The sequence below is a fragment of the Neoarius graeffei genome, chromosome 6 (assembly GCF_027579695.1).
Source record: "Neoarius graeffei isolate fNeoGra1 chromosome 6, fNeoGra1.pri, whole genome shotgun sequence".
Classification (NCBI taxonomy): domain Eukaryota; kingdom Metazoa; phylum Chordata; class Actinopteri; order Siluriformes; family Ariidae; genus Neoarius; species Neoarius graeffei.
In genome coordinates this window covers 98211719-98226385 of record NC_083574.1, presented here as the reverse complement: position 1 = coordinate 98226385, position 14667 = coordinate 98211719, and the positions used below count along the sequence as shown (strand labels likewise).

The window sequence follows — 14667 nt, the reverse complement described above, 5'->3', positions numbered from 1 at the left end:
CATAAATCGGTTAAAATCATGTGTTATCAGTGACATGGTGAAGTTTTCTGTATGGAAGGAGTCTCCAGTGTCAGAGCTTTGCAACAGTCAGAGGTGAAGCTGTAACTAAGTTTTCTAAAATCTCCAGGACAGAGGAGTTTACGCTTTGCAGTTTCTCAGGAACATGACAAGCTGCGATTTTTGAGAGAAGGGAACCGTTTATAGCTGCTAGAACGCCAATGATACCAGGAAACAACTGGGCTCATGAACATTAAATGCAACTATAAAAGGTTAAAAGTATGAACTGCTTATTGATAAATTAAAAATTGTGATTGTCTGCTGTGGAATAAGTAGAATAAAGCACTTGGGGGTGTGCTGTTTGAGAAATTTAATCAGCTTCAGGGTCATAACAGTAACTTCGCGTTGCACTGAGCCACATCACACCACCGTGGTGCTGATCATCATTAATATATTGTTTGGGAAATGTTTTGTAGCAGTTAAGCAGTTTTGAGCCCCGTTGTTTATAATTGTGTTGGAGGCCTTATCAAGAGAGTTTTGGGTTGGTTGTCCTTGGGAAATGCTTAATGCGGATGACCTGGTCATAATCGCAGAACCCTTGGATGAACTACTTGAGAAGCTGAACCGCTGGAAGGTTGTTCTTGAAGAAAAGGGCCTGAAAGTCAACATGAGGAAAACCAAAGTCATGATCTCTGGTGATGACCTAAACACACTGAGAATCTCTGGAAAATACCCTTGTTGGTGTGTGCAAAAAAGGGGCTGGCCAGAATTCAATTTTCTGTAGTGGTTGCAAAATATGGGTACACAAAAGATGTTCTGGTGTGCAGGGGAGGTTAGTTGAAAACCCAGATTACAATTGTCAGCGTTGTCTGTGAAGATTCTCAGTCATCCAGGTCATGGTAAACTGTGGGTGGTAAAAGAGAGCAACTGGACTTGCTTGAAGATTCTTGAAGACGTTTCACCTCTCATCCGAAAGGCTTCTTCAGTTCTGTCTGACTGGTCGGGAGCATCAGGTATTTATCCTCTCATGGATGGAAAGCTCCTCTAAGGTGTCATTGAGTCATCCTGTTGGTGTGGCTCACTGGGGGCTGGTTGTGAACAGCCTCAAGAGTCGTTAGGATGATCAATGGATTGCCCGTTAGGGTGATCAATGGAATGCTAGTTCTCTCTGTCCTCCTGTGAGTCACTGAAAACAGCTGGGTTTTGGTGTGCATTGAGGCCCTGTCCACACGGCAACGGATTCAGGTGACTCCGATACAATTGCTTATCGTTTCGGCCTGGCGTCCACACGGCACCGGCGTTTTGGGTGCCCAAAACGCAGTCTTTTTGAGAACGGGTTCCAGAGTGGAAAGATCTGGCAACGTTGCCGTTGCGAAGTCGTCTGGATGAGTAGAACGGATTTGTTTACAATGACGTCACAACCACATGACTGTGAGTGCTTCACGCCGGGTAGAAGTGTAACGAACTCGATGCGAGTTGTCAACAAATCCTATAACTTGGTTCATGAAACGCACTTACAAAATATTTTCACTGTGAATATTTATTGTGTAATGGTGCAAAGTGAGAGAGACTCTGCCCTTAGGGCAGAGTCAATCCCGCCAGCAAAAATAGGGAAAAAAAAGGAGCGATCTCACCTCTTCACATGTGGGTTTAAGTCCTACAATACATTCCTCAAAAAGGGCGTAGAAGAAATTAATCCATCAACGTGTATCATTCAATTTATTCCGGACCATTAAAGACGCCGCCTTCCGCGTAGAATCATACGTCATCCTCGTCGCCATATTGGATAGGTCAAAGCGGAGAATAAAGATTCATGTGCTGCGTTTAACTGTACCAACAGGTTTACCGTCCAAACGAGATCACATGGGATTACCTTTCACAGGTGAGAAACAACAAATTAATCCATCAACGTGTAGCATTCAATTTATTCCGGACCATTAAAGACGCCGCCTTCCGCGTAGAATCATACGTTATCCTCGCCGCCATTTTGGAGAGGTCAAAGCGGAGAATAAAGATTAGCTGCGTTTAACTGTACCAACAGGTTTGCCGTCCAAACGAGATCACATGGGATTACCTTTCACAGGTGAGACTGGAAAAATACTTTTCATTGTATTTGGTCATTATAATGTAATTTTACGAACAGATTTTCCTGACTTTGTGGCTAATATGAAGTCTCGCGCATAATAGTTTATGCGCATGCGTCCTTACTTCTTCTATTGTTCTGGTGTCTCCGAAGGGACCGTCTTACAGTGCCCCTAGAGGTGTGGCATGTGTATTGCATCATTTTCAGCAAGCGTTGCGTTGCCATATGGACCTGATATTTTACTGATTGTTGCCCATTTGGACGCGATATATTTTTAAATAACATCTCGTTGCCGTTGTCATGTGGATGTAGCTTCAGTTGTCTGGGAAGTGTGCCAAGGACTGCACTGTAGGTGGCTGATAAACGGTGTCTTAGACCCCCACCTCTGTTCAGTGATGGCCGTTCCAGGTTGACAAAAATGGCTTCTTTAACTCCTCGCTCATACCAACGATCCTCTCTGGCTAAAATGCGTACGTTGCAATCCTGAAATGAGTGTCCTTTGTTGTTAAGATGAAGGCAGACAGCAGAGTCCTGGCCTGAGGAACTGGCTCTCCTGTGTTGAGCCATGTGCCTGTGAAGCGGTTGTTCACACATATCGCACATATCAATGCAGTGGATATTAACATCAACTTCACTCGGGAGGACGTCAGTGGGAATAATCTAGCCTTCTTGGATTGTGATGTACACATTAGACAAGACAGAAGCCTGAGCATCGAGGTCTACTGGAAACCCACACACACAGACCAGTACCTACTCTTTGACTCTCACCACCCACTGGAACACAAATTGGGGGTCATTAGGACCCTGCAACAAAGGGCTCAGAATATCCCTACAACGATAGAGGGAAAAGAGAAGGAGCAGAATCACATCAAGAAAGCACTTCAGAACTGCGGGTATCCCAACTGGTCTTTCTTCAAGAGCAGAAAAAGGAACAGAACGGACAAGGAGGATAACAGGAACAAACGCAAGAACATTGTCATTCCCTACATTTCTGGTCTATCTGAGAAACTCAGGAGGATCTTCTACAAAACACAACATTCCGGTACATTTCAGACCCAGTAGCACCCTGAAGCAGAAACTGGTCCACCCTAAGGACAGAATAGCCAGACACAAACAGGACAGCGTAGTGTATGCAATTCAGTGCAGTGAGGAATGCACGGACTCGTATATTGGGTAAACAAAACAACCGCTTCACAGGCGCATGGCTCAACACAGGAGAGCCAGTTCCTCAGGCCAGGACTCTGCTGTCTACCTTCATCTTAACAACAAAGGACACTCATTTCAGGATTGCAACGTATGCATTTTAGCCAGAGAGGATCGTTGGTATGAGCGAGGAGTTAAAGAAGCCATTTTTGTCAACCTGGAACGGTCATCACTGAACAGAGGTGAGGGTCTAAGACATCATTTATCAGCCACCTACAATGCAGTCCTTGGCACACTTCCCAGACAACTGAATGCACACCAAAACCCAGCTGTTTTCAGTGACTCACAGGAGGACAGAGAGAACCAGCAATCCATTGATCACCCTAACGGGCAATCCATTGATCATCCTAACGACTCTTGAGGCCGTTCACAACCAGCCCCCAGTTGACCCATACCAACAGGATGACTCAATGACACCTTAGATGAGCTTTTCATCCACGAGAGGATAAATACCTGATGCTCCCTACCAGTCAGACAGAACTGAAGAAGCCTTTCGGATGAGAGGTGAAACGTCTTCAAGAATCTTCAAGCAAGTCCAGTTGCTCTCTTTTACCACCCACAATTGTCAGCGTTATCTCGGAGGAGCTCAGCTGACTGATGCAATGCAAGACCATGCAGTGAGGTAATGTTGGGAGGTAGCAAACTAGAGGTCATCGATAGCTTCGTATACCTTGGTGATGGTATGCGCCCAGGAGGTGGTTGTGAACTGGCAACGATTATCAGAACTCGTTCTGCTTGGGGAAAGTTTACAGAGCTGCTGCCATTGTTAACCTGCAAAGCTGTCTCACTTCATACACGTGGTCAACTCTACAGCAGTTGTGTGCATAGCACCATGTTATACGGTTCTAAATGTTGGGCACTCCGAAGAGATGACCAAAAACGGCTTGAGCATAATGAAACAGCCATGCTTTTATGGATGTGCAATGTCAAAAGAGGAATACGAATTAGCATCTTCTGCGGATGCTGAACCTCCGTCACCTTGACACTGTCCTCAGATGCAGTCGTCTCTGTTGGTTTGGACACGTCCAATGCGGTAATTCTTGGATCAACACACATACTACCTTGGAAGTTGAAGGAACGAACAACCATGGCTGACCTCGAAAAAGCTGGAAAGAATCTGTCCGTGCTGACTTGAAGCTATGGAATATCGCAGAGGAGGCAACTCAAGACCGTGCTGAATGGAGAGCTCTGCTGAAGACTACTAGTCATACAAACGTCTGACGTGTCAACTGACTCAAAACAGATAGTGAGTGAGTGTTAATATATCAGTAACTCACTCCAACGTCTCCAGTTTGTACTTTCCATCCTTCTTTATATCAGAGAGCAGCTTCAGTCCCCGTTCTCCTAAATGATTCGAGCGCAGATCGAGCTCTCTCAGGTGTGAATCTGGACTCAGAGCTGCAGTGAGAGAGACACAGCCTTCTTCTGTAACGTTACAATCGTGCAACCTGCAGGAGAAAAGGACAAAGTTCATAAATTCATGCGTCTGTTGCAGCACTTGGGTCTAAAACATGGTGCGAGATTCTGTTTTAAATCTTTAATAACGTGCCACGCAGATGGAAAAGACATGAAAATCTCACTTTAATGTCTCCAGTTTGCAGTGTTCGTTCTTCAGGAAATCAGAGATTAATTTTATGCCCGGGTCTCCGATTTTATTCCGGCCCAGATCCAGTTCTCTGAGGTGAGAGGGGTTTGAGATCAGAGCTGAAATCAGATGAGCGCCACCTTCCTGTGTAATGCCACATTCAGACAAGCTGTAGAGGAAATAAACAAAAAACATTCCTGTTGGTATTTATCACTCAGAACACACACCTGATGTAAAGCCTTCCTCTGTAAAGCTGCACGTATTCAGCCTACAGAGAAAAGAAAATACACTGTGAACAAAAGTTCTGGCACTATACTACTGATGGGGCTTGGTTTGTTTTGACATGACGGAGCATTCTCACCTCAGTATCTCTAGTTTACAGTGTGGGTTCTTCAGGGCGTCTGAAAGCTGCTCCACTCCCGAATCCTGCAGTTTATTGCGGCTGAGACGCAGCTCCTTCAGACGTGTCGACTCAGAGGTAAGAACTGAAGCGAGAAGCGCACAGCTTTTCTCTGTGAGACCACAATCACCAAGTCTGAAAGAGAAACAGGGTAGTATCGGTTTCCAATCAATTACCATCATACAGCAGCACTAGGGTTCTCCAGCCTGTTTACATCTTTTTTCTCTGACTTTTAGTGCAAACTCTGTTCCTTTTTGTCACTCACTGCTTGATCTGATTTACACAATAAGAAAACCAAGCTCTTACCTGAGGACCTCCAATTTACATTTTGGACTCTTCAGCCCAGTAGAAAGCAGTCTGAATCCTGAATCCTGTAATTTATTTTCACTCACGTCCAGCTCTTGCAGACATGAATAGTCTGAGCTGAGAGCTTTGGCCAGAATTTCACAACTGTTCTTTGTGAGATTACAATCACACAGCCTGCAGCAAAAAAAAAAGAAAAAGAAGAGCAACACATGTCCTTAACTATTTAGATTTAAAGTCACCTTAAAACTTGATTTTAAAAAGGTCCACTATGTAGGATTTAAGTGGATCCATTTGCAGAAATGCAACCCTAGTTATGAGGCAAGAGGCCGAGGGCTATGGAAACGGAGATCGGTGCCGCCCTGTGCGCCATATCGCAGGGGAAAGGACTTTAGACTTTTTAGATTAACAGAAATGGAATATAGTATTCATATGCATGATTTCATTAGTCTATAAATCACCTGGAACTATAAATAGTTGTGTTTCCATAAGTGGTAAAGGAAGGGCATTCGGTGAGTTGTAAGGAACTGAATGCTACACGGTGGGCCTTTTAAAATCATTTTAATATCGGGTAAGACCATGCATTGCTACATTACATACAACCCCAATTCCAAAAAAGTTGGGACGCTGTGTAAAACAAATAAAAACAGAATATGAAGATTTTCTGAGGTCCTCAGAAATCTCCTTTGTTCGTGCCATGATACACTTCCACAAACATGTGTTATGAAGATCAGACTTTGATAGATCCCTGTTCTTTAAATAAAACAGGGTGCCCACTCACACCTGATTGTCATCCCATTGATTGAAAACACCTGACTCTAATTTCACCTTCAAATTAACTGCTAATCCTAGAGGTTCACATACTTTTGCCAGTCACAGATATGTAATATTAGATCATTTTCCTCAATAAATAAATGACCAAGTGTAATATTTTTGTCTCGTGTTTAACTGGGTTCTCTTTATCTACTTTTAGGACTTGTGTGAAAATCTGATGATGTTTTAGGTCATGTTTATGCAGAAATATAGACAATTCTAAAGGGTTCACACACTTTCAAGCACCACTGTACAATTCCAAAAAAGTTGGGACACTGTAAAACACAAATAAAAACAGAATATGAAGATCTGCAAAATCATAAAAACCCTATATTTCATTGAAAATTGTACAAGGACAACATGTCAAATGTTGAAACTGAGAAATATTTTTTTGAAAAATATTTGCTCATTTTGAATTTGTCAGCAACACGTTTCAGAAACGTTGGGACGGGGGCAACAAAAGACTGAAAGTTGTGTAATGCTAAATTTTTTTTTTATTAGCAACAGGCCAGTAAGATGATTGGGTATAAAAAGAGCATCTCCGAAGTAAAGATGGGGATGGGTTCACCGCTCTGTAAAAGACAGTGCAACAATTTAAGAATAACATTCCTCAATGTAAAACTGCAAATAATTTGGGGATCACATCATCTATAGTCCATAATATCATTAAAAGATTCAGAGAATCTGGAGAAATCTCTGTATGCAAGAGACAAGGCTGAAAACTGACATTGGATGCCTGTGATCTTCAGGCCCTCAGGAGACACTGCATTAAAAGCAGACATGTGTCTGTAGTGGAAATCACTGTATGGGCTCAGGAACACTTCAGAAAACCATCGTCTGTGAAAACACTTCATTACTGCATCCACAAATGCAAGTTAAAACCAGATATAAACAATATCCAGAAACACCGCCACCTTCTCTGGGCCCGATGGACTGAGGCAAAGTGGAAAACTGTCCTGAGGTCTGATGAATCAAAAGTAGAAATCCTTTTTCGAAATCATGGACACCACGTCCTCCAGGCTAAAGAGGAGAGGGACCATCCGGCAGTTCAAAAGCCAACATCTGCGATTGTATGAGGGGGCATCAGTGCACATGACATGGGTAGCTTGTACATCTGGGAAGGCATCATTAATGCTGAATAATAATTTATATGTTTCAGAGCAACATGATGCCATCCAGACAAAATCTTTTTCAGGGAAGCCCTTCCTTCCTTCACCAAGATAAATTGTTTTCTGCACATATTAAAACTGCATGGCTCCATAGTAAGAGTGTCCAGGTGCTAAACTGACCTGCCAGCAGTCCAGACCTGTTTCCCATTTAAAACATTTGGTACATTATGAAGCGCAGAATACAACAAAGGAGACCCAAACTGTTGAACGACTGAAATTGTATATCAGGCAAGAATGGGACAATATATATATATATTTTTCAAAACTACAGCAATTGGTCTCCTCAGTTCCCAAAGTGTTGTTAAAAGTAGAGGTGATGCAACACAGTGGTCCCAACTTCTTGAAACTTGAAACGTGTTGCTGACATCAAATTCAAAATGAGCATATATTTTTCAAAATATATGGGTTCACCGCTCTGTAAAAGACAGTGCAACAATTTAAGAATAACATTCCTCAATGTAAAACTGCAAATAATTTGGGGATCACATCATCTATAGTCCATAATATCATAACATTTCTCAGTTTCAACATCTGATTTGAGCAATTCCAGCGTTATGGACGTGACACTTGAACTCAAAATGGCAACAAACGACCCAGTGCATGTTTTATTGTCTCCCAGTATTTAAACAGGTGTTGCATATTTTAAGACTGTACCATACTGGAGAAATGATAGAACAAGAACAATTCCCATAGTACATCTAGGGCATGCCAGAAAACGCCAATAAAAGATGCGTTATGGATGTGACAGAAAAAGTATCACTTTTCTTGGGTGACTGTACATTTTTATCAAACTCTGTGAAATTGTAAACCTAATGTCGAAATGGAGATATCCATTTGATAGAGGGGTCCAAGGTGAATATTAAAAAATCTTTGTTTAAAATATTTTGTATTTCATGCAGAGTTTCGGAAGGAAAAGTCAGCGTTATGGATGTGACGAAATTCCGTTATGGATGTGACGCGTCTGAAATGGACATGGCATATGTTTAGAAAATCAGCAATTTAACCACCATAACCCTTTGAAAAACTCTAAATATCAGCTAAAACTATCAAAGTTCTTAAATAATATTTAGGATGGCTATTGTTTTGCTGTTTTGTGGATTTTAGCATACATTTCTGTGGCTTGTGGCAATAATATAGAATTGTACATGATCAACGTTGATTTTAGCTTGGGTTTTACATTATAAGAAAGAAAGACTGACAGTGACATATTAGGTTGGTTACAAATTGGTTCAACTTGTTCACATCTGTAAAATACAGGCCAAGGTGATATCTCTGGGAGTGGTTTTGATGTATTACATGTTGCTTTATTTTTGCATGGTGAGGTTGACATTTACATGGAATTGCCCATTTGTTGTCTTTGTACTATTTTCGTTGAAATATTGGGTTTCCATGATTTGCAGATTTTTGCATTCTGTTTTTATTTACAGTTTACACAGCATCCCAACCTTTTTGGAATTGGGGTTGTATAAGATTTGCATTTTAAAGATGATCAGATTTTATGTTTTATAATCAGTATGAATTGCCCAGTCTACAAAAACTGAAAAACAGAGTGCTGAAATTTGACCAACCATATTTGAATGGCCTTAGTGAGTTAGAAGTTAGAAGTCACAGGCTCCATACTGTTGGTGCCAACAGATTCATACATGAATGAAAATTTCAGAAAAATCCAGAAAAACTTACAGAGCTTTTCTAGATGCTGTGACCGCTGAGGACAGTTTCCGCAAACAGTGCTCTGATGCTGCATATTTCTTGAGGACAAACTGTTTCAGCACCTCTTCTGAGTTCAGCAAGAAGAAAGCCAGAGCTGACCACTGAACTGATGAAAGTCTGACTCCATGGAGGCAATTATCTTCTGTTTTACTCAATAAATTTTGAACTTCCTGTACCAGAGACTGGTCGTTCAGTTCATTCAGACAATGGAACAGATTGATGGATTTGCATAGTACTGTATTCTTTCCAATCTTCTCCTTGATGTATTTGGTTATTTCCTTTTGAGTGACAGCAGCATTTGTGCTCAGAGAACTGCGTCCTGTCTCTGTCATCAGATCTTGTAAGAGAACTGAATTGGACTCCAGTGAGAGACCCATCAGGAAACGAAGGAAAAGGTTCAGGTGTCCATTCTTACTCTCTAAGGCCTTGTCTACTGCTGCCTTTAGAAGGTCTAACAGTGTTGCCTTGCTGGAGAGGCCAAAGGTTCGAGGAGTTTGTTGTTCTGAGAGATTTCCATTGATACAGGAGAGAAATGCATACACAGCAGCAAGGTGCTCCTGAACACTCAGATGTACAAAGCTGTACACCTTCCCCAGATGCAAAGCGACTTCCTCAATAAAGATCTGGGTGCAAACTCCAGAGTACACCGTGGCCTCTTGGACATCAATGTCACATCCAGTGATGTCCTCCTCATAGAAGATCAGGTTTCCTTTCTCCAGCTGCTGGAATGCCAGCTTTCCCAGTTTTAGTACAATGTCTGCAATCTCTCCAGGACCCATTTCACGTTTTTTGTACTTTGGGGATATACGTTTGATCTGTAAGATCAGGAAATGTGTGAACATTTGAGTCAGGGTCTTGGGGACCTCTCCAGTTTCTGCTGCACTGAAAATTCCCTCAAAAACAGTCGCTGCCATCCAACAGAAGACTGGGATGTGGCACATAATATAAAGACTTCGTGATGACTTCAGGTGTGCGATGATTTTATTTGCCAGGATTCGATCACCGATTCTTTTTTGGAAGTACTCATCTTTCTGAGGGTCAAGGAACCCTCGTACCTCTGTTATTCTGTCAATATAAGTAGGAGGAATCTGACTGGATGCTGCCGGTCGAGATGTTATCCAGAGGAATGCAGATGGAAGCAGATTCCCGCTAATAATATTTGTTAACAGCACCTCTACTGAAGCAGACTTTGTTAGATCAGTCAACTTTTTGCTGTTTAGAAAATCAAGAGTAAAACGAGACTCGTCCAGGCCATCAAAAATGAACATGATTTTGTTGCGATGATCGTCTGCTTTAAGTTCTTTGGTTTCTGGGAAAAAACGATGGAGAAGCTCCAACACACTGAGCTTTTTTCCCTTCATAAAATTTAGCTCCCTAAAGTTAAAGGGGAAAATGAAGTCCAAATCATGATTCGCTTTTCCGTCAGCCCAGTCCAGAACAAACTTCTGCACAGAGACCGTTTTCCCGATTCCAGCAATGCCTTCTGTTAGCACAGTTCTGATGGGTTTCTCATCTCCAGGTAAGGGTTTAAATATGTCATTACAATTGATGGACTCTTCTGTTGGTAATCTCCTGTGTGCCATTTCTATATATCTGACCTCATGTTCTTCATTGACACATCCACTCTCACAATCTGATGTGATATAGAGGTTTGTGTAGATTTCATTCAGAAGTCTTACGTTTCCATACATTGGGATTCCCTCATTAATCAATAAAAATTTCTTCCGGAGTTTGGATTTGAAACTTTGTGACACAGGCTCCAATTCTGAAGAGATAAAGAAAGCAACAATGTGGCTTTTGTTAGTATTTAAGACATATTGAAATTTTGAATTTTAAAGTTGAAATAATTAAGAGTCTTCTCTTGGTGATAAAAGGAAATTACAATAATTATATAATGAATGAACTAGAATCATGATTTAATTATCCGTTTTCTTTTCTATACATGCATAAATCTTGTATACCTTACCTCCTGTCCTGCTCTGATGCTCCTTATCCTCCATCGCTGGATAATCTGGGCTCAGTTGCTAAACAGAAATACTTAATGAATTAACCAAATCAATCAATTATGTAAATCAACGGCTTAATTAATGACAGATTAATAAGGATAAATATGGCAAATATATCTTGAAATCTGGGAGGTACTTTCTGGTACTGACAGCTAGAACACTGTATGTTTTACAAAAATATGTCAGAGGAGTCCCTCTATCAAGTCAAAGTCCATCCTGCGCCAGGACCTGGTCTTCCCAGGCCATCTCCCATCCCAGTATTAACCAGTCTTTTGAGGTGCATTGGGTGGCACCAATTTTCGTTTCTATAGCCCTTGGCCTCTCGCCTGTTATACAGCAAAGGTTACAGTGGGGGCTAGTCCTCTGGCTGTATTCCCTTTGAGGGACCCCTTAAAGGTTTTATGCTGAACCCTGTAGCAGAGTGTTCAATGTTCTTATCTATTCAAAGAATCCTGGAGAAACCCAATTTCTAATAGAGCCTATCTGTGTTAGGGATTCGAACCTGGTTCGCTGGTGTGATAATCCAGCAAACCCCCACTAGGCCACCAGGGGGATGACTCAAATGCAAAGGCGTGAGGCGGAAGTAGAAAAAGTATCAAAAGGTTTATTTACAATATTTACACTATTTACAATCCAAGGCAAAAACAAAAGTATAATCCAAACGCTCAGAAGATAACCAGGAAAAAAAAAAGTTCAAAGAAACAAAGAGCCAAAAAAACAAAAAAGAAGAGGCAAAAATACAAACGCTCAGAGGATCCAAAATGGTAAACACAAATTCCAAAAAGTCCAAAAGAAAGCAAAGTACAAAAACCACAAAGACACGGGCGAGGAAATCGGAACAGAGGTAACTGGAGCTAAACATAACAGCACAAAGACTCCATGACAAGAGGACTGAACACAGGGGTATAAATACACAAACTAATTAAGGACAGGGCGGGGCAGGAAACAGGCAATAAGACAAAAACAAAACACAGAACACAGTGGTGACCTCTAGAGGCCAAAAACAAACATGACCAGAAAAGGAAACAACAGTGGCCTCTAGAGGCCAAAACAGTCTCAGTACTAACAGGACCCCCCCCTCTAGGAGCGTCTCATGACGTTCCCAGAACGATCAGGATGGGCCGAATGGAAGTCCCGACAAAGTTCTTTATCGAGTATGTCCCGAGCTGGGACCCAGCAGCGCTCCTCAGGGCCATAGCCCTCCCAGTCCACAAGATATTGGAGGCCCCCGCGAACCCGGCGGGAGTCCAGCAGGCGGCGCACGGTGAACACAGTCTGACCCTGGAAGATGCGGGGGGGGGCAGGTGGTTCCTAGGGGCAGGGGCATACATGGACGTCAGTATGGGCCGCAACAGGGAAACATGGAATGTGGGGTTGATCCTTAGCATACGTGGTAACTGGAGCCGGTAGGAGACAGGGTTAACTCTGGGTACAACCTTGAAGGGGCCAATGTAGCGAGGAGCAAGCTTGCGGTTCTCCACCTGCAGCGGAAGGTCCTTGGTGGACAGCCAAACCCGCTGCCCAGGTACTCCAGGTTCTTGTGGTCCGTCCAAACCAGGAATGGATGTCGCGCTCCCTCCAGCCAGTGCCTCCACTCCTCAAGGGCCAGTTTGACCGCTAGCAGTTCTCGATCCCCCACATCGTACCGGGACTCCGCAGGACTCAGGCGGTGGGAGAAGTAAGCACAGGGGTGCAGCTTTCCTTCCGAACGTTGAGAGAGAACCGCGCCGACACCACTGTCTGAGGCGTCCACCTCCACGATGAATGGTTGGGAGGTGTCCGGGAGGACCAGAATGGGTGCCGTGCAAAAGCGGTCCTTGAGGTCTTTGAACGCCTTATCCGCCTGAGGAGACCAGACATAAGATCCACCTGTCCCTTTGGTGAGGTCCGACATGGGTGCTGCTACAGAACTAAAGTTCCTGATAAATTTGCGGTAGAAGTTAACAAATCCTAAGAACCGCTGAACCTCTTTGACGGACTTGGGAGTGGGCCAGTCCCGGACAGCCAGGGTCTTGGCTGGGTCCATTTGGAGTTGGCCTGTCCGTACAATAAAACCTAGAAAGGAGACCTCGGGAACATGAAATTCGCATTTCTGGTCCTTGGCGAACAGATTGTTCTGTAGCAGCCTCTGGAGAACCTGGCGGACATGGTGGCGGTGCTCCTGCATGGTCTTGGAAAAGATAAGGATGTCGTCAAGGTAGACAAAAACGTACAGGTTAATCATGTCCCTCAAGACGTCGTTGATTAGGGCCTGAAAAACAGCTGGTGCGTTGGTGAGTCCGAAGGGCATCACCTGGTATTCGTAGTGCCCAGACGGGGTGTTGAAGGCAGTCTTCCACTCGTCTCCCTGTCGGATACGGACGAGGTGGTATGCGTTCCGTAGGTCCAACTTGGTGAAGACGGTAGCGCCTTGGAGCAGGTCGAATGCTGTGGACATCAGCGGAAGGGGATATCGGTTGCGCACAGTGATCTTGTTCAGGCCCCTGTAATCAATACATGGTCAGAGCCCCCCATCCTTCTTGCCGACAAAGAAGAAGCCGGCACCAGCGGGTGAGGTGGAGGGTCGAATGAACCCAGAGACCAGGGCGTCTTTGAGGTATTCCTCCATGGCCTTGCGTTCTGGCTGAGAGAGGGAAAACAGTCTGCCATGAGGAGGGGTAGTCCCAGGGAGCAAGTCGATGGCACAGTCGTAGGCACGGTGCGGAGGACGAACGGCGGCCCTGCTCTTGCTGAAAACTTCCTTAAGATCCCAGTACTCTGTGGGAACTTGAGATAACTCTGTGAGATCAGGAGGCTTGGCAGGAGACACAGGAGAGCTAGAGAGCAGACAAGAGGCATAGCAAGCAGGACCCCACTCCACAACCTGGCTAGTGACCCCGTCTATACGAGGGCTGTGGCAGGTAAGCCAAGGGAGACCTAGAATAACTGGGAACTCAGGTGAAGGAATCAGGTGCAGGGATATTTCTTCCTTGTGACCTTGAGACTGGAAGAAGACTGGAGAAGTTACTTGGGTGACTCTTCCGTCACCTAAGGCTTGGCCATCCAGGGCAGACACAGACAGTGGGACTTCAAGAGGTGCAGTCGGGACATTGATACTTTGGGCGAAGTGAATATCCATAAAAAGTTTCCAGCCGCCCCTGAGTCTAACAAAGCTTGACAAGAGTGGACGGACTCACCCCAGGAGATGGAGACCGGGATGTAGATACCTTGGCCAGGGAGTCCGGGAGAGAGGGTAGGCCCCGTCACAACCCTCCCTCAGCTGGACGGGGCGGTCCTTTTCCCGAGAGCTTGGGACATGATGCTTGGAAGTGACCAGGCTTGCCACAGTAGATGCAGCACTTGTCCCTCCTTCTGCGCTCCCTCTCAGATGCGGAGAGGCAAGTACGGCCCACTTGCAT

General features: G+C 43.9%; 1 protein-coding gene across 2 annotated transcripts in view; it reads right to left on the bottom strand.

Annotated features, from left to right (window-relative positions):
• The window catches only part of LOC132888177 (NACHT, LRR and PYD domains-containing protein 3-like), a 43629-nt gene that overhangs the window by 4374 nt on the left and 24588 nt on the right, over positions 1-14667 (bottom strand). For both annotated transcript variants that reach the window (XM_060924217.1, XM_060924218.1), the window contains exons 7-12: positions 11230-11287; positions 9234-11028; positions 5575-5748; positions 5230-5403; positions 4864-5037; positions 4561-4731 (exon numbers count right to left, since the gene is read on the bottom strand). In XM_060924217.1, the coding sequence (XP_060780200.1) occupies positions 4561-4731; positions 4864-5037; positions 5230-5403; positions 5575-5748; positions 9234-11028; positions 11230-11287 (2546 nt within the window). The remainder of the gene's footprint in view (positions 1-4560; positions 4732-4863; positions 5038-5229; positions 5404-5574; positions 5749-9233; positions 11029-11229; positions 11288-14667) is intronic.